The 17,887-nt window shown below is 55.9% G+C and overlaps 2 protein-coding genes across 5 annotated transcripts; one reads left to right on the top strand and one right to left on the bottom strand.

Annotated features, from left to right (window-relative positions):
• The first annotated feature begins 6,378 nt into the window (after window positions 1-6,378).
• On the top strand, window positions 6,379-12,462 carry LOC117652992. 4 transcript variants are annotated; one of them, XM_034398307.1, is made up of 6 exons: window positions 6,379-6,568; window positions 8,871-9,001; window positions 9,209-9,533; window positions 10,200-10,285; window positions 10,904-11,039; window positions 11,449-12,462. In XM_034398307.1, exons 2-6 carry the CDS (start codon window positions 8,921-8,923, stop codon window positions 11,646-11,648), a joined length of 828 nt encoding a protein of 275 aa, XP_034254198.1. In that variant the 5' UTR covers window positions 6,379-6,568; window positions 8,871-8,920; the 3' UTR covers window positions 11,649-12,462. The 4 variants fall into 4 exon arrangements, with proteins under 4 accessions (XP_034254198.1, XP_034254199.1, XP_034254201.1 ...); XM_034398308.1 differs by lacking the exon at window positions 6,379-6,568 and adding an exon at window positions 8,011-8,147; XM_034398310.1 differs by lacking the exon at window positions 6,379-6,568 and adding an exon at window positions 8,708-8,732.
• A 38-nt stretch (window positions 12,463-12,500) lies between these two features.
• On the bottom strand, window positions 12,501-17,460 carry LOC117652991 (protein GPR107). The gene is made up of 13 exons (XM_034398305.1): window positions 17,282-17,460; window positions 16,855-16,965; window positions 16,618-16,775; window positions 16,446-16,534; window positions 16,211-16,335; window positions 15,989-16,096; window positions 15,765-15,898; window positions 15,522-15,671; window positions 15,323-15,440; window positions 15,079-15,209; window positions 14,862-15,003; window positions 14,604-14,770; window positions 12,501-14,532 (listed from the first exon to the last, which is right to left on the bottom strand). The coding sequence occupies exons 1-13, from the start codon at window positions 17,369-17,371 to the stop codon at window positions 14,397-14,399; spliced, it is 1,659 nt and encodes a 552-aa protein (XP_034254196.1). The 5' UTR covers window positions 17,372-17,460; the 3' UTR covers window positions 12,501-14,396.
• Between the last annotated feature and the right edge of the window lie 427 nt (window positions 17,461-17,887).

The raw sequence follows: 17,887 nt of genomic DNA on the forward strand, positions 1-17,887 counted from the left end.
CCGCCGCCCCCGCCCCGCGCCACGCCCGACCCACCCCGCCAGCCACCCCCCGCCCCGCCGCGCCCCGGTGCAGGGCCCTTGGTGCAGGAATTCGGACCCGTTCGGGCCGTTCCAGCGCAGACCGCCGAATGTTTTCCCCCTGCTAATGTCCTGTTTTGAATGCCGGACCGCTGTGTGTATCGATGCGGGTATACCAACACTTTGCCAAAAATTTAAGGAAGTATCGGGACTCGATCTCCTGATCCGTGGGTCAGATTCAGTCGCCTTTACGCTCTCGGGCCGGTAACTGACGCTTTGAACGGCTTCAGGAGAGCCACTGGCAGTCCAGGCCGGCGCCTTGCTTGGTCTTGATGAGCTGGGCGTTATTCTTGTCACTCGGAGCAGTGAACGGAGTCTAGCCGGCGGGCTGGGCCGGCGGCGTGCCCTGGCCGTGCCGCGTGCCGGACTGCCTGGCCTCGCCCTCAGCCGCCAGCCTTCAACCTTTCAGCCCTTCGCCGCTTGGTGCCGTTGGCCCGCGGAAAGGCAACGGTAAAGTTGTTGATCGAACTCGCGCTCGCAGCGAGTAAATATTGGGCTTCCAGACTACATCCCTCTCGTTTTGTGACGGAAGGGGCAAACAGCGGGCAGACGGACGGACAGACGGACAGATGGACAGACGGACGGACAGACAGCAGAGAGACGACAGACAGACAGACAGACAGACAGACAGACAGACAGACAGACAGACAGACAGACAGACAGACAGACAGACAGACAGATAGACAGACAGACAGACAGACAGACAGACAGACAGCAGACAGACAGAAAGACGCCGCATACGGTTTTTGCTTCGCCGTATACGGTTTTCGCTTTGCCGTATACGGTTTTCGCTGCGGTCCTGTGACCTCAGAGCCTCCCCTCCCCTCCCTTCCCCAGAGAGGGCAGAGCAGCAGTTCTGTCGGAAAATTGAGGGCATGTTTTTCTCGCGCGTCGTCTGCTCCGGGGCGAGAAAGACAGAGTCCGGCCCCACGCAGGCGGCAGGCGTCGAGAAAAAGGGGGGCAGGCGGTGTCGCGTGAGGCTAAGCCCCTCCACTGTTTGCCGCGCGATACACGCTAACGAGGCGTCCTGAACGTTATCAGCCTTATCAGCGTGGTCGCGCTGCCTCCCTCGCGCCGCGACGGCACGGCCCGCGAGTGCGAGCGAGGCGGCGCCGCGACGGCCCTGCTCGGAGGCAGCCCGGCCCAGCCCAACCCGCCCAGCCTCCATCGGCACATCCTGAGCACATCTCGGCGGGGCGTGCTCGGAGCGCTCGGAGTCGAGGTGCGCAGCGCGGCGCAGCGCGTGTGGCGTCGCGACGCTCCTCTTATCTCGGCAGCGACGCCACGACGCGTATTTGCACAGCCATGGGCACAGCCCCCGCCAGTTTGCATTTTCTATTGTTGGCGCGCGCGCCTCCAAAAAAAAAGCCTTGTCTGCTTTAAAGATATTAACGTTATCATTTTAGCTAAAATGGTTCACTTCTAATTTTTGACTGAAATGAACTGCGCATCGCAAATAAAATCAAAACCATACAAAGAAAATTTCAGCGAAAGAGGGCACCCCGGCGAACCGGCCCTCTTCCCTGCGGGGGTGGTGCCCACCAGACAGTTCCCCCATCTCACCACAGGAGCAGCCTCGGTGGTGTTGTGTTTCCCGGTCATCGGCCACGTCATCTGGGTGTGGAGGAGTCCTCTCATAGTAGGCCAGGCTGCCACCTTTCCCAGTAGTCGGGATTCGATGCCCGGCCCCCTTCCCACTCAGGGGCCATACTACTGGTACTCAGGAGTCTGCGTCACCCTGCCCAGCAGCGGAACCACTGGGCTATGAGAGGCACGCTGGACGCCGGCCGATTTTGTATACTTGAACCGCCTTCGCGCGATTCAAAGCATGGTAAAAACATTCGGGACCGGACGGGTATCGAACCGCGGACCCCAGTGTCAGAACCCGACGACTCTCTGCTCTCGGCCACCGCGGCTCATATTCAGCAGACAGGGAAACGAAGTGCTTGAAGCCACAGGCTTGAGACGCAATGGTAGAGCCAGTCAAAATGTGTGCCTGTTGGGATTCGATCCGCTGACCTGTGCGTCGAATACAGACGCCTTTCCGCGCTCGCCCACCATGGCCTATGGACTTTGCCGGGTGAGACAACGTGTTGATTTCTGCAACCACTTCTCGACCGCCTTGCTCCCCGTGACCAACATTTTTCCTTCTCGTTGTTTCGAGTGCGATCCGACTCGCCTGCCGCGGCTGGACCGCGGCTGGACCGGGCCCGATGGCTGCTCGGTACCGTAATCGAAGGCTGTTGCGTACGGTGCGCGGCGTGCGCGGTGCGTTGGACGGGTTGGCCGGACGCCCCGACGTGCGGCCTTCCTATTTGCATAACTGATGACTCACTTGTCTGACCCCTCCCCTCCCCCCTCCCCTCCCCACCCCCGTTACACATCCGACGCGGCACCCCTTCCTGCCCTCGCTGCAGCCCCACGGCCCCACGGCCCTGCGAGGGCTCTGCGGGGGCCCCGATGGGGGCACCGATCAAAAACACAATTGCTGTCGAGCCCAACGGCATGAGGGGACAATTTATGAGGCCGGCGGGGGTAAGGTCATATGGAAGATAGGTCTGCGCAACCGAGATGCATGCTGGGAGACCGGGCAAGCCGGCAGGCAGGCTGGCAGGCAGGTAGGCGGTCCTCCGCTGCGGCCGGCGACGGATTCGGGAGGGATTAGCTGCCCGGTCTCCCAGCATGCATCTCGGTTGCGCAGACCTATCTTCCATATGACCTTAGGCGGGGGTGGGCGGTGCGGGCGGCCTCCGGATCGGGAGAGGCTGCCTGCGGATGCATCTCTTGTCAAAACCCTTCGCGACCGCCATGGGTGGTGGCCGCCGTGGTGGCTGCGGTGGTGGCCGCCATCATTACCCCGTCATTATCATTAATCATAGCCTTCATTCGGCCGGCCGACCCGGAAGGGCTGAAAGGGCCGAGAGGGCCGAAGGCCGCCGCGCTGCAAACTCGCCGAGACAGATTTCACCAACTACTCCAGCCAGGGGCAGTCTGGGGCAGCCAGGGGCAGCTAGGGGTCGCCCCCACCCCCTCCCCTCCCTGCCTGACGTCTCGACGAGAGAAAAAAGGCGAAAAGAAAAAGTCCAGGGGCAATTTTCTCCTCTCTTCAGCCAGCAAAGGAGAGTTTTCCCCGCGGAGCTGATTCAGCCGGCCAAGTGCGCGTTGGAAAGGTGCGTGCGCGAAGGCGGTGTGTGTGTGTGTGTGTGTGTGTGTGTGTGTGTGTGTGCGCGTGTGTGTGTGTGTGTGTGTGTGTGTGCGTGCGTGTGTGTGTGTGTGTGTGTGTGTGCGTGCGCGCGCGCGTGAGGGGTGGAGCGAGAGGGGGCAATATGGGTGCTCTGGTGTGTGTGTGTGTGTGTGTGCGCGCGTGCGTGAGTGTGTGTGTGGATGGGTGCTTGTGCGAGTGCGTGTGTGTGTGTGGGCGCACGCGCGTGAGGTCCGCCCATCCCCGAAACATCCCAAACGGCCCACCGAAAGCCTCCAATGGTGTTAGGCCAGACCCTAACGACTGTATACAGGCCGTGCGAGGCCGGCCGGCCGCGGCGCGGCCGTGAGGCAGCCATGAGGCAGCCATGAGGCAGGCCGCAGCGCTGGCCATGCAGTCAGCACTTCGCGAGCGATGGGGCGGCCCGGCGGCCGGCGGGCCTCGTGTCACTTCCAAACATCAACAACCTCTCCAAAGGAAGGGCCGAAATAAAAAGAGAGGCGGAAAGGAACAAGCCTCCCCCTCCTCGTCGATTACCATTCCGTCGATCGTTTCCCAATTTGCAATTCTATATTGTATTTTTGCGCTGTCCGAACCTGCTTGAAGGGTAGCGAATAATGTATCCCATTGGGTCTCCCTTCCCCTAGTGTCAAAACAATCCTAAACAAACTGCGGTGCCGTAAATACACCGCCCCGCCCCGCGAGCTCGTGCCGCCATTGGCCACCACGTGGAAGTACAGTGCGAGAAGGAAGCTCGAGGCTTGACCCACGGATTCCACCAACACTCGCCTCTGTTTCAGCGCAGCACAGGTTTTTGCGCACGCGCGCCCCGCGCACCAATTCACACGCGCGCACGAACCTCGAGCCTACACTGGGATTCGGAACGGAGTCCCAGCGTGTGCCTGGTGCCGCCGGTCGCTGCTGCGCAGGCATCTCGCCGTCTCTCTCGCTCTCGGCCGTTCAGGTGGGCCATTATTCATCGCGTCATAGGGAAGGCCCAACTTCGTTCCGGATCACGCCCTGCCATTCCGACCAGGGGATGTGCCGGCTGAATTCGCAATGTGAGACCGAAACTGGCACTATAGAGGACGGGCAGCGTGTACGACAGGACGGTCGCCGCGTCGCCGCGTCCCCGGCGTGGCAGCAGTCGGGATTTCTATTCGGCAGCTTGGCCGAGAAAGACAAGACAGCCGCGCGTCGAGGCGTCGAGGCTCCAGCGAAGATCAATTTAATCAAGCCGAGCTGCAGAGTCGCAGACGCGTCCCCCCCGCTGCGTGCTGCGTCCCTCTGCCTCTGCCGTCGCCTCCTTGCCGCATCGACATCCACCCCGCATCATCAGCCCGTCAGAACGTCAGAACGTCAGAGTAATGGATTCGCCAGACCCAGCCGAGCCGCGAGCGGCGGCAGCCACACTCACGGTGGAGCGCGTTGGGTTGCCTACGCCGTGGGCGCCCCGCCCCGTTCCGCTCCGAGCGAGCGGCCGCGTCCCGTCCCGAGCCGTCCCGTCCCCGACAGCCACAGCGGCCACAGCGGCCACAGCCACGTCGCGAGACTTATTACGCTACACTGCCAGTTTCTTCCTGATCGCTCTTAATTACCCGGCGGCTGCTCGAAAAGCGGAGCAATGTAACGAGCGGCGCGGCGGCGGCAATGACCAATCGGAGGCAGGGCCGGCAGGGCCGGCAGGGCGACGCGATAAATCATTTCGTGTTTGGCAACAGCGGAACGCGTGTTTTGGAAACTCGCCCGATTCCGTGTGTCGCGTGTGGTGCAGCGGCCCGGGGCGGGGCGGGGCGGGGCGACCCCGTTGCCCCGCGGCGGCCGTTTCCAAGCCCAATTATCGCTAATGGGTGTCCACCCCATGTGCCAATCGCCGCCAGTCCGCCAGTCCGCTCGGCCGCCGTCGCGGTCTTCGTTCGCCTGCCTCGGCTCGCGGCGCATGCACTCGAGCGAACGGGCTTGGAGGAGGCCAGGACGGACTCGACGAGAAACGCAGCGGCGTGGCGGCGCGGCCAGGGGCCTGGCCCACTGCGACCCGGCTCGCCGTACACAAAGGTGTCGCGCCAAGTTGCCCGTGCGGGACGCTCCGCTGGCTGTTTGTAGTTATTGTTTGCTTCTCGTGGGCTTTTCTCTTTCTTTGTTTTCGTGTGAAGCGGCGCGGCAAGGCGGCAAGGCGGTGGCGGGAGCGAGGTGGGTCAGGTCGCGGGGCTTCCGGTGATGCGCGGCGCGGCGCAGGCCTTCTAGTGTCGCGTCGCCTCGCGCCGCCAGACTCGCGAAACCCCGAAAAACAATCCGGTAGTGCAGTCCTGCCGCGCCGACCCGCCCGCGGCCCCGTCCTGCTGCCGTGTCGATAGACACGCCACTCCACTCCAGCCCCGCCCCGCCCCGCCCCGCGGACTCGGCGTGCACTTCCCCGTCCGCGCTGTCGGCGCTGTCTGCGCGGCATCACCTCCTCTTTCCCCCAGAAAAACGGTGCCGAGCTCGGCGTGCCTTGATTCGCCTTTTGAGAGCGGCTGTGCCAGGCTGTGCCCTCGGCCAGACGGCGGCCCGGGCAGCCTGGTGCCGCCACGCTACGGCCGCCACGCCAACTCCAGCTTACTCCAGCTGGAGCTTGTACGGCGCTACGCCGCGCTACGCCGCGTCGCGGCTGCAGCAGTGGCGGGGGCTTAGCAAGCAACAGCTGTGCCGAGAGTCCGCGCTGCCCCTCCGCGCGCCGCTTGCCCCGCGCCGCCGCGCCCCGCCGCGCCCCGCCGCGCCCCGCCCTGCCCATCCCGTTGCTGGTTCGGCCCGTGGGCTTGGATGCCTCTAGTCGACCCGCCTCGACCCGTGCCGACCGCCAGCACCGCCAGCACCGCCAGGCAGCAGGCGGCTCCAGCGCTGCAGACGGCAGACCCGTCCGAGCCGTCGACGGCGGCACTTCGACGCCGGCACCGAGCCCCGCGGCCCCTCAGCGGTTGGAGCACGCCGTCGTCCGTCCTGCCCCGCAGTGCGTCTACGTGAGGCGTTCTGCCTACAGTACCGCGCCGTGCCGTCGCGTGCCGTCGCGTGCCGCGCCCGCCGCGTCGCGACATGAATTGAGGCGCGGGGGACCGCCGTCTCGTCGAGGAGCGAGGAGCCCAGCGCTCGCGGTGCCGCGGCGTGCCGTCGACCACCTATGGGGGGGCCAGGAAGCACCGCCCCGGCCACGGCGAGGACCACGACGACGCCCCTCCCGGACGACGACGGAGCGGGTGTCTCCGTGAACTCGACGGCCACGTCCTTCTCGGCGAGCGGCCCTCGATAGCCGGCGTAAGTAGACCAGGGACGCGGCGAGCTGCTCGGCGTGCCGGGCGTGCCCCGGTGCCGTTGTCTCCCCTCCCCTCCCCTACCCTGCCCTGCCCTCCCCCCGCGGCCAGTTTTGCACGGCCGTGTCGAAACTCGGTTCGGGATGGGGCCGATGGGGCCGGCGCGCTGACAGGAGCAAGCCACGGCAAGCAGGAGCGAAGCTCTTCTTATTTCGTCAAGTTCTCGATTTCCGCGTACGCCGCGTACGCGAGTGGCTGGCGGTCGGCGACGGCGCTGCCTGCCGCCGCTCTTTTTCTTGTTGTGTTTGTTTTTACGTTTCTTGCAAGTCGGCCTAACGGTGACGTGTAACGACCCAGTCTGGGCAAATATACTGGAGAGATAGCGACCTTAAAAAGAACACAACTCCTCATCCGCGCACTCACACACTGATAATGAATGGAAATTCCCCGTCCACGCCTTCCACCGCCGCCCATCCGCTGTGCTGCTTTTCCGCGTTGCGGCCTGGCCCCTCTTTTTGGCAGTGGGCGTCCATGCCCCGTGTGCCCCTCTGCTGGTGCTGCTGCTGCGCATGTTCTGGCCTCGCCTTTCCCCGCCGGCCTGGTCGCCGCCACGCCGCCACACAAGGAGACCCCCGAGGGGCAACCTTTAGCCGCTTGCGTCGCTCTGCGTCGCTGTGCCCGGTGTAATTCCGTGTGCCAAATTCCCGGTAATCACGGCACAACCACTGCCCTCGCGCTCGCGGCTCTTGCTCTTCGGCGACCGTTCCCTCGGCTCGTTCCTCTAGAGAGCTCCCCGCGCGCCGCGCCATTCAGGGCTTTATGGGAAAACGAGGACTTTGTGGCCCGTCCCGATTGTCGCCGGAGCTCCGCAGAGAAGCGCGCGTAAAACTAGTTCTTTACTCCGCTCTGCCAGAGCGGCCACCTTTCCGCATCCCCCCCCTCCTCCCCAATTGCTTTGTCATCCAATTCAGCTGCAGGGCGCCATTACGCCATAGGAACGATGTGCGTCTATGTCAGCGCGCCTGCCAGCCCTGCCTGCCCGCCGGCCGCCCGGCTGCTCGGCCTGCTCGCCTCCTGCTCAATAATTTGGTGTGGCGGGTGTGGCGCCATGCGAGAAGGCTCGGCCGAGCCGGGCCGGGCCGGCCGCGCCCCGCGCCTCGCCAGGGGCGACTGATTCCGAGAGTCGTTTTCGATGCCCCGCTCTGTCTCTTTCACACCTTCAAAGGGGCGCACGATGAGTGCGAGAGAGACTCTTGGAATCAGTCTGCAGGCCGGCGTGCAGTTTGCAGTGCAGGGGCAGCCAGGGGCCGCCTTGGTTGACTACGGCCCATCCGCGAGCCGCCGGCGATGACGCGGAGCGCGGAGCCGTGACCCGCTGGGATCGATCCCGAGCCGAACCGCCCGAACGCCGTGGCGTGGCGTCATGACATCGACATCGGCCATAACTTTTGGAAGACAGTGCCGCTCGACGCTCGCGCTGGCGCACTGCTAGCGCAGGCGCGCCCGAGGCCCGAGGGCTGGACAAGGTCATAAACCCGGAGTTACATCAGCTGCGCGGCGAGGAGTCGAGTCGTCGCGCCCAGGTATCATTTTTACACGGTTCTCTTCGAGCTTTGCGCTGCGGACGCATGTCGCCGGCACGAAAGCTGTCAGGATTTCGACCGGTCGGCTTGCTCGTACGGGACCGGCAGGACTGTCGCTCTGTCTCATTCACTCCCCTCCGAAACGGCCAAAGTGCGGGAGAGACAGCGACGAAAGCAGTGTTCGGAATGAACCTGCAGGCAGGACCAGGGAAGCCCACCGCGGCCGTCACTAGAGCGCGGAGGAAAGTCCATTCTCCGGCCTTACTGCAGCCGGCCCGGAGGCGGAGGGCACTGGACTGCATCTGACTAGCAGGGCGGGGCGGCGGGGCGGCGAGCGAGTTTCGCCAGACTGGCGGAGAGCGCGGAAAGCGCGGACGGCGCGCAGCGCAGCGCTCGGGCGGCCGGCCGGGCTCCCTCTGGTAAGACCGCGGCAGCCAGGCAGCCAGAAACCGTGGTTGTGTACATCAAGACGTCGCAGCCAGTCGCAGCCAGTGTCTTATCCGTCCCCCGGCCCACCCCGCCCACCCCGCCCGCCGCGCGACTGGCCCGTCAGATCGACGGCACGGATCTGAGAGGCACTGAGAGGTGGAGCCGCGCAGCCTGGCGCAGCCGCGCTGTGTCGTGTTTGGTTGTGTCACGCCGCGGTGCCGCGCCGCCGCGCAGCCGCGGTGTCGGTGTTTGTGGGAAACGCGCTAAACCGCCGCTGACGCTACTGTGTTGCAGCGCGTGCCCTCAGCCCGCAGCCCGCCCGGACAGGGACCTCCGCGACCACGATGGCGCCGATACTGAAGAAGGGGCTCTTCTGCTGCCTCAGCCTGCGCACCTGCGCCCTCATCCTGGGCACCATCACCTTGGTGAGTCGAGATCGAGTTATGCCTGCCTTCTGCTCTTCAAGACCGTCTTCGAGACTGTGCTCAAGACCAGGCTGCCGTGCCTGTTGCCCGCTGAGTTATCTCCCGGGCGCCCTGATCTTTATTTGAAGCTCCTCCCCCTTCCACTCCTCCGCTCTTGTCTGTCTCTGTCACCTCTCTGCTGGTTCCAATGCGCCTCTCGTTTCGCAGGCGTTCAACTTGCTGACGCTGTCCATGTTCATCGTCAGCCTGGACATGTGGCTGAGCGAGAGCGAGTACCACCACTGGAACCACACGGCGGACCACCTCGACGGCCACCTGCTGGACGTCCACGGCGTCCACGACGTCCACCAGGACGGGCTGCTGCCGATGCCGGGCCTCGTCAACAAGTCGGCGTGGTGGCCCGGCCATCCCGAGGGCCATCCTGGCCACGCCGGGGCGGCCCTCGGGGCGGCCGAAGAGGAGGAACCCGAGGAGTACGATGGCTTTGAAGACTCCGAGGCCATGGAGGAGCTCCTGGAGAGAAACCCACACCGTGAGTAGAGCGAGAGGTTGCGAGCGGAGGATGCGCGCCGCGCCTGACCTGGTGGCCTCCAGGCGGGCCGGGCCGGGCAGTGGTCGCGGCGCGCAGTCGGCGTAGCGCAGCGTAGCGTGCCTTTTAGCGTGCCTTTAGCGTGTGCTGCAGCGGGACGGGACGGGACGGGACGGCACGACCGGGACGAGTTGTTGCCCCTTTCAAGTGTACCCGGCCCGGCCCGCTCGCGCTGCTCACGTGAGGGTCATTTCGCCTCATGGCAGCATGGCAGCCCATGGCATGTCAACGCAGTACAATGCAGCCTGTCATGGGTCGAGCCGGCGGCGGGCCCATGGCGGGCCCATGGCGGGCCGGGAGCGCTGTCATGGAGTGTGGCGGCTGTCGGGCCGTCCTGTCACGCGGACGCGCGCGGACGCCAAGGAGATGCCCCTGCAGACTGATTCAGAGCACTGCTGTTGTCGCTCCGTCCCTGTCACACCCAAGGGGCTCTCCGTGAGTGGGAGAGAGACGGAGCGACGAAGCGCTGCTCGGAATGAGACTGCGTACTGCGTGTGCTGCCGAAGCGACCCGTGACGCGGCCGAGCCGAGTGGCGGGGTGGGGTCCACTGGGATCCCCTACGCTTTGCTCCCGATTCACCACTCCCTCGCTCTCTCTCTCCGTTTCAGTGGCGCTGGCGCTGGTGTGGTTCGACTTCGTGCTCGTGATCCTGGAGACGGTGGCCGTCGTCCTGCTCATCTGGGGCGCCGCAAAGGTAACGGTGGCAAACTTCCCCCGCGCCGCCGACGCCTCCTCCCTGCAATGGCCAGACTCCCCCCGTGTGCCCTCGGCCCTCGGGGCGTAAACGAAGCCTCTCCTCCTCTGACAGTGGAGGCTCGGTTTTCCCCGTTCGCTCGACCCGCGGTTCGAGCACTCAAGCGGCTGTCTCGACAGGCAAATTGGGTGGCAAAGCCAAGTCAGTTTGATCGCGCAGCGGTGCGGAAACGCCGCGGCGTCATGCCGCGCGGCAGGACGTCAGCGCCGCCGCGTCCAGGCCCGCGTCGAGGCCCTCGTCCGCGAGACGGGCAGCGGAGCGTCCTCAATCAATCATGTAGGTCATTAGCTCCGCATCGCGGTAGGCCGGTAGGCCGGTACCGCAGTGGGCCGGGCACGGCGCTCGGCGCACGGCTTACACGGCGCCGCACCCAAGTGCACGAGCACTGCTGGCTGGAGCGACTGGAGTCTGCTGGCGGCTGGCGCTGCTCTTCCCCCTCCCCCACCCGGTCGGCCAGGTCGGCCAGGTTGGCCCCATCGCATCGCGGCATCGCGCTCCAAGCATCGCGGCATCGCGTCGGTCTCTTACCTCACTCACGGCCTCCTTTTCCTTATGCAGCGGAGGGCCGTGTTGCTGCTGCCCTGGCTGGGCGTCGAGCTCTTCACCACGCTGTACGACCTGGGCTTCTTCGTGTACATGTTCATCTCCAACGACGTGTACATCGCCATCGACCTCATGCCCATCCTGCTGCTGCGTAAGTGTGCTGCTTGCCGGCTTGCTGGAGGTCAGGACGTGATTGGACGGGTCGAGAGAAAGCAGACGACACGTTCCGGGCTGTAATGGGATGGCCTTCCCTCCTGTCGGTCGGAACTACACTTTCCGATTTCATTTTATCTTCCGAATCTCCAAAATGCCCTATAATTTCGTCTTTTTTCCCGCCCTCTCATTCACGTCATAGTGTACTCGTTATTATTATTTCCGAATCACGGTGTTCCTGCAATTTAGCGAGCAATTTAGGCGCGCTGACGTCCCGACGTCGCTCAGCGTGTTTGCCTGCTGTCGCATTAACAGCACGGATGGCGATGGCCCGGCCCGTCCGGCGCGCCACGGTTCCCACACAAGTGATATAACTCCTTTTTTCTGTTTTCTGTTCTCCGCCACAGCGCTTACTGTTTACTGCTGGCTGGTGGTGTACAGCCTGTACCAGGAGTGCAAGGAGACGGCGGCCATGAACACGTCCATGCCGCTGTCCATGTCCGCCCTGGAGGCCGCCACGGTGGGCGGGACTCTGAGCGGGACGCTGAGCGGGGCCCTGGGCGGGAACGTCGGCCAGTGCACGGTGCCCTACGGCCGGATGGCATAGCCGCGCAGCACAGCCACGAGCACAGCCCGGCGTAGCTCAGCTCGGCGAGGCGTAGCTCGGCGTGGCGTAGCTGCCTAGCTGGCCGCTAAGGTCGCCTGTTGGTGCGTTTCGTTTGGACCAGCCTACCGCAGGCTTCGCGGGCCAGCAGGACTTGGCCGGCACGCCCCTGGGACTTCCCCCTCCACCCGCCGGGCTCCAAAGCTACAGAGCTACAGCCCTGAGGACGCTCTTGTTTTATGGAAGCCCATTATACGGCGCGGCCGCGGTCCCGAGGCCAGATCGCCTTCACCATCTCCATGTTCGCCATGCGCATGCGGCCCCCGCCCCGCCAGGCTCGGCGGACAGCGGCAGCGCCAACGATGGATGTGTTAAAGGGCCCCCGAGGCCACAAGTCACCAGATCCACGCATTTTCGAAAAGGGAAAAAAAAAGTGCGCGGATGTTAGACTTTTAATGAATTCATGTGATATAGCGGGTACTATACAAGTGTAGTTAAATGGAGAACAGTGTCGTCACAGGCTCTGAGCATCAGTGATCTATGCGTCAAGTAGCGTCAAGCACTTTGAGGTGGAGTGCAAGTTTGGCTCGAGAGCCTTTGTTTTTGTTTTAAAAAAATATACATTCCTCAAATGGAGTAATAATGTGTTTTATTTTAGGAACAGGGTGTGTCCTCTCTCCAGCCTGCAGAAGGCAAGCAGTTCTGTAAATATAATTTTAAGAGTGTTTGTAAATTAAATTCGGGTGATAAAAGAAGTTTAAGTTACTAAGCTTATATAACTGTGAGACTAAGAATAAAACTATTTTTGTACTATCAATGCATTGGATTAAGGAGTTGAATTGAGGAATACAGCTCTATTAGTGATCCAGTCTTTATTGCCAGTGCACATTTTTTCCTATTAAGTAACATTGCACAAACATCACAGGGCAGTGACTCTACAAAGAAAGATTGGATCAATACACAGGTATCTGGCTTCACTCTCTATGATAACATTATAGATAGATTTCTGAAATAATATAGCCAGTACCTCATGTATAAAGACAATACTGCTGACCACAACCATTGGTTCCTAGACTAAATAAACCAAGGCAAAAAGGAAAAAAGAAAAGTCATCATCAGTTCAAAGTATAAAAGCAGAAAAGGCACTGATAAATTCAAGCCAAATGTAGCTTCAACCTACATTCATCACATGGATACGTTACTTATGCTGTCCCACAACTCACAAAATTGCAGGTAAATTTCGACTTGACAATAAGTGCGTCTCATCAATGGCTAGTGGTACAAATACATATTTTTGAAACCCTTTTGTTTCATTTGCTGATAACCCACAAGGTTTATCACAAATATAAGAATATACAACATTATGTGAGCTCCACAACATCCCAAAAATTGCCAGTCAATGAATTTTTATTATTAAACCTAAAGTGTTTTTAACAAAAGCGAATGAACTGCTAGTAGTAAAATCCACATTCATGGTAAATGACTTTTCAAAGTTCACTACCAACTCAAAAGTTGGTTAGTGTATGTACCTAGACTCTTTTCATATGGACCCAAATGTCAATTACCCCCATGATCTAATCCCAAAACTCATCCTCATTCAACATGGGGTTGGAAATGGTGCATCAGTAGTATATAAAGTAAACATAGAAACATGACCTAAAATATCTTATATTTATAGAGCCTGCATTACATTATAGAAAGTTACAAAAAGCAATAATATTTTAAAGAGAAAGTCCAAGCTGTAAATTAAATAATATAGAGTAAAAACATGTTTATGAAATTTGACTACAGATCAGAACAAAAACTATCTGAAAGATCTTCCATTCAGATTTCACACTAAATGGTAGCATCAACATAAATCAATCACAGCCATGACGAACTACTCCAATCTATTAATTTTCGTTTTAGTGATATATCAGATCAAGAAACACTACATTCTCAAAAGAAGCCTCAATCTTGATCACTATTTTACATTTGTATTTACCTTAGCAAATTATTTGAAAGGGGAAAGAAAATGAATCTTAACAACAAAGAAAAATTGTGTTTGAAACAAACAGTTCCATTGAAATTCCAAGAACCTCAGTCTTACATGTTACCAGTAGTTAATTTGCTCACACACTGCTGATCCTACAACAGACCTTAAAACATACTATGCAGAAGTTCAAGACTAGATACATTATAAGGAAAACACAACAGTGAAGCAGAGTGGCACATGCCATCAAGCAAGGACTACCGCACACAGTAAAAATAGCATGGTTGGTGTGGTAGGGAGGATTACTGCAACACCCAAAAGAAAGGAGTTTAACCATACTGATAAATTATTGCCAAAATGTTTGACTATGAGAAGTGATGTGCAAATACAAAGGTAACAGGAGGGTGAAGATGTAAGGTAATATGGAAACTATCACTGTTGGCTATGTTAGAATAAAAAGAGCCTGTTTGCTCAGATAAATGTATAAATAACAATAAATATTCACAGACAGGGTTAAATGTTTTCCTTCTTTCATTCATAACGAGTGCAAAGCAACACCTTGAAGGGACAGAAGCAAGTGCCAATCTGACCCATGAGTTGCCAGTAACTCACGCAAAAACATCCATACCCCAGCTAACCCCCAGAAACACAATTAAAAAGATCAAGAGTACATACGGTTTCAAGGTAATCATTACAAATTCACATCTCAAAGGACGGTGCTGTACTGTACTGCCATTTTTCTTTTTGTAAACTAATATCAGTGGCCCAATCTCTTAAAGTCAGTCGTACTCGTGGCTGCTCTCACGCTTGGATAGAAGGTTGACTCTGTCTTCATCGACATCACCTGATCCACTTGGAACACCTAGACTTCTGGATATCTTGGCAAGTCCCTCCGTCAATCCCGTTTCTGTAATACTGCACAAGAAAACAAATGTAACAAATATAGTGCCATGAGGTTAACAGAGACCTACACTCTTGACACTTACACAATGTCAACTTCTTCATCTTCTTCTTCTTCTTCATCTGTGTTAACTTGGAAGTATGGATTGGCAGCAGCTGGCCTGAATTTATATCCGGTTAAAACAAAGAAGACATAGGTGGCCATTTCCCTGAACATCTCATCAAGCCACTCGTATTGGAATGGAACGGTCATCTGAAAAGACAGGATTGAAGACAGCTCAGCAGGTTATACTAAACTTAAGATGATCCATGTATTAGTGTTATATAAAATGAAGCAAACATACCCTCAGCAGGCACACTATAATTCTTGTGAAGTAAATGTAGCACACAATAACAATGTAGAAGTGTCGGAAGAGTTTCAATTTGCGCAAGTTAATGGCCGCTTTCCCATCGGTCTCGGACGCTTCCTGAAGATGCCTTATAGACCTAAAATTTACAACATGACGAAAACTTCAATCTCTGAATAAAATTTATTAAAACATATACAAGATTTCTACATACCACACAACTGGACATAAAATTGCACCACAGCATATCAGGTCCACAAAGATGAAGACTTCTCTCCACATTCTGTGCTCAATGTCTCCTTCCTCTGATTCCTCAATTATGATCTCTGCTACATTGGCAAGGACCTAAATAAAGGAAACCATAATGTTACTGAGACAATGCTAATAAATATTGCTGAAGGAAAGGTATAAAGAGAAGAGCCACAGCATGGAGCAGGGTTGGAACTGATTTGATTTACCTGCAGTGGTATGACAATCATAAAAATCTTCTTATCTTTTTCTGATAGAATGTATTTGATAAAATTCCATCCTGTTCCCACCAACACAATTGTGATGAAAAGTACAGCACCTTTCAAACTGAAAATTTAATCATAAATTAATAGTTTCTTTAAGAAAAGCCAAAGAAAAAAAAAACTGAAAGGAAATTGATAAACCTACAGATGAGTCACATAAAACAGAATTGCCCAAGCAGCAACATGTTCTCCTTTTGTTTGAATAAAATGGAAATTGATGGCATGGAAGAGCAGAGATAATGACTTCAAATAAACCAAAACTGCCATCAAATAATGAATCTTGTAAACAGGATGTCTGCAAAAAAAGAAAAAGTGATTTAAATGTTACAACCAGTTTAACATGTCATTTCTCTGCACAATATTTAATGGGAAAAAAAGGAGAACTTACTTGCTATGGCGCAATATAAACACCCAGAAGCAACCAGAAAGGAAGAAAAGTAATGCCATCATGAAGTAGAGAGCTGGTAGTGGCATTTCTCCTGCTGAGAGGTAGTTTCCTTGATTTGTCTCCTCTATTTCCATCTAAAATATCAACAAGGTGATGAATTAATAAGATCTTAGAAACATGGAGCAACAATTTTTTTAAAAGATTTTTAGGTAAAAGACACATACAGTAAAAGTGATGGACACTTCAGCATCGTCACTGTGGTAGTTTGGACAGCTGTGGAAGTACAGGTTGTACAATCCCTCTTCTGCTTCAGTTGCCACATACATCACAAACTGAAGTAAACAAGAAAATGGTATTTGCAAGTATTAGGACTACCATACACAGCTCTCTCATGGAAATTAATGACAATAAATAATTATGATGTGCGACAAGGTAATTTTTCTTACCGATGCATTGAAATATTCTCTTTTGGCATCAGTAGTTATTGGCCATTGCAAATTCGAACAGGGTGTACGAGACTCATCTTCAGCAGATCTGGCTGCTCTCAAGACCTGGGATGGCATTGCGCTTTCTGAAATACAAGTTGAATCAACAATGGGTATCTCTTTTTGTACTCAATTTATACTTGAATTGAAAACTATTACAGGAGGAATAGAAAATAAAAACCTCTATAAGATTTACCTTGAACATGCTCAGACAATGCTGGAAGGGATGAGATGTTCTGATACACATGAAGGGTTGGGATTTTTCTACTACAACTCACATTTAGTCTGGAAAAGAAGTAATAACGCACCCATATTATTTTAGTGCTGGAGCTTAAAAATTGGCGGGGGCAAAATAAAACCAATCTTACTTCAAGTTCTTAAGGTCCATGGTAAAATAGACAACAGGTGGACTGTTGGGGTTCTCCGTTTCAGGTCGGCTAGGCTCTTCAAGCAGACAGCGCTCTTGATGACTATCCAGATAAGGATTCATTGCATCACTTAAAGTTCTATCCAAGCTGAACCCATACTTTAAGACAAAAAAAAAGAAAAGTGGTTAGAACAGAAATATTGTCATTTATTCATTAAAGGTAGTGATTTTAACTTACCACATGATTTTTATCCAATGGTTGCGGATGGAAATTAAGTAGCCTGACATTTAAATAGCCACCCTTGTAGAAACCAAATGTGGTGAGCGCAATGTATCTTCGCTCATCACCCTGCAGTGATTTCAATGAATATTTTAAACATAACCGATAACAGATGAATTGTTAACATGAAACAAGGCATCAAGAGAGTTAAAGTACTGATGACCCACACAACATAACCTAAATACAGGACTTCCAAGCAGAAGTTATTCCACGCAAAATTTTAAGTATGTCTCAACATAGGAGTAGTAATAAACAAATGATTGAGAAAATGACTCAGGGATTTAAGCTTTAATTGGAGAGGAATCGACAAATTACGTGTATGTAGGCTGTGGTGTAATGTAATTCACATTGAGTCATCTACGTACAGTACCAAAGTAGAAATTACCTGAAGTTTGAGTTCATGAATTCTTCCATGAGAACTAGCAGCAAAAATGGTCAGAAGTAACACTAAATAAGTTAAATTCGGCGGATCCATGTTGACATGAAGACGACGTAATGTTGTTACTGTTGTCACTTCTTCTTGTTGCTGTTGATGTTCTTGTTGGTTGGTCGCTGCTGCTTATTCGCAGAGCGCTTATTTTCAGCACCAGCAGGTGTTTCCCGGGGCAACGGGGAGTGGGCGGACGCGGACGCGCCGCTGGAGAACAAGTGTTTTCCAGAAATCCCTTTCCAGCCGGAAAGAAAGACGCTTTCGTGGGAGATATTCCGTTGAAAGATGGTTGGTAGCGCTTCATTCCCACATTCCTCTCGCAGCACACCCCTCGCCCCCTCGCAGCATCCCTAGCAGCATCCCCGCCTTGAGACAAATCTCCAGGACTGAGTTCAGCCGGCCTCAAGGGGAACTTCTAACACGCAGTCCCGCAGCCCATCGCGGTGACAAGCGATGAGGCTCCGCCTGACTTATGATACTGGGTTATCGCTGATCGTTAATCAGCCGTTGCGCGTGCTGCAGGTGGTGCAAGGTGACAAGGATGTGGACGACGGCGAGGAG

Source organism: Thrips palmi, unplaced genomic scaffold (genome assembly GCF_012932325.1).
Source record: "Thrips palmi isolate BJ-2018 unplaced genomic scaffold, TpBJ-2018v1 HiC_scaffold_8, whole genome shotgun sequence".
Lineage (NCBI taxonomy): Eukaryota > Metazoa > Arthropoda > Insecta > Thysanoptera > Thripidae > Thrips > Thrips palmi.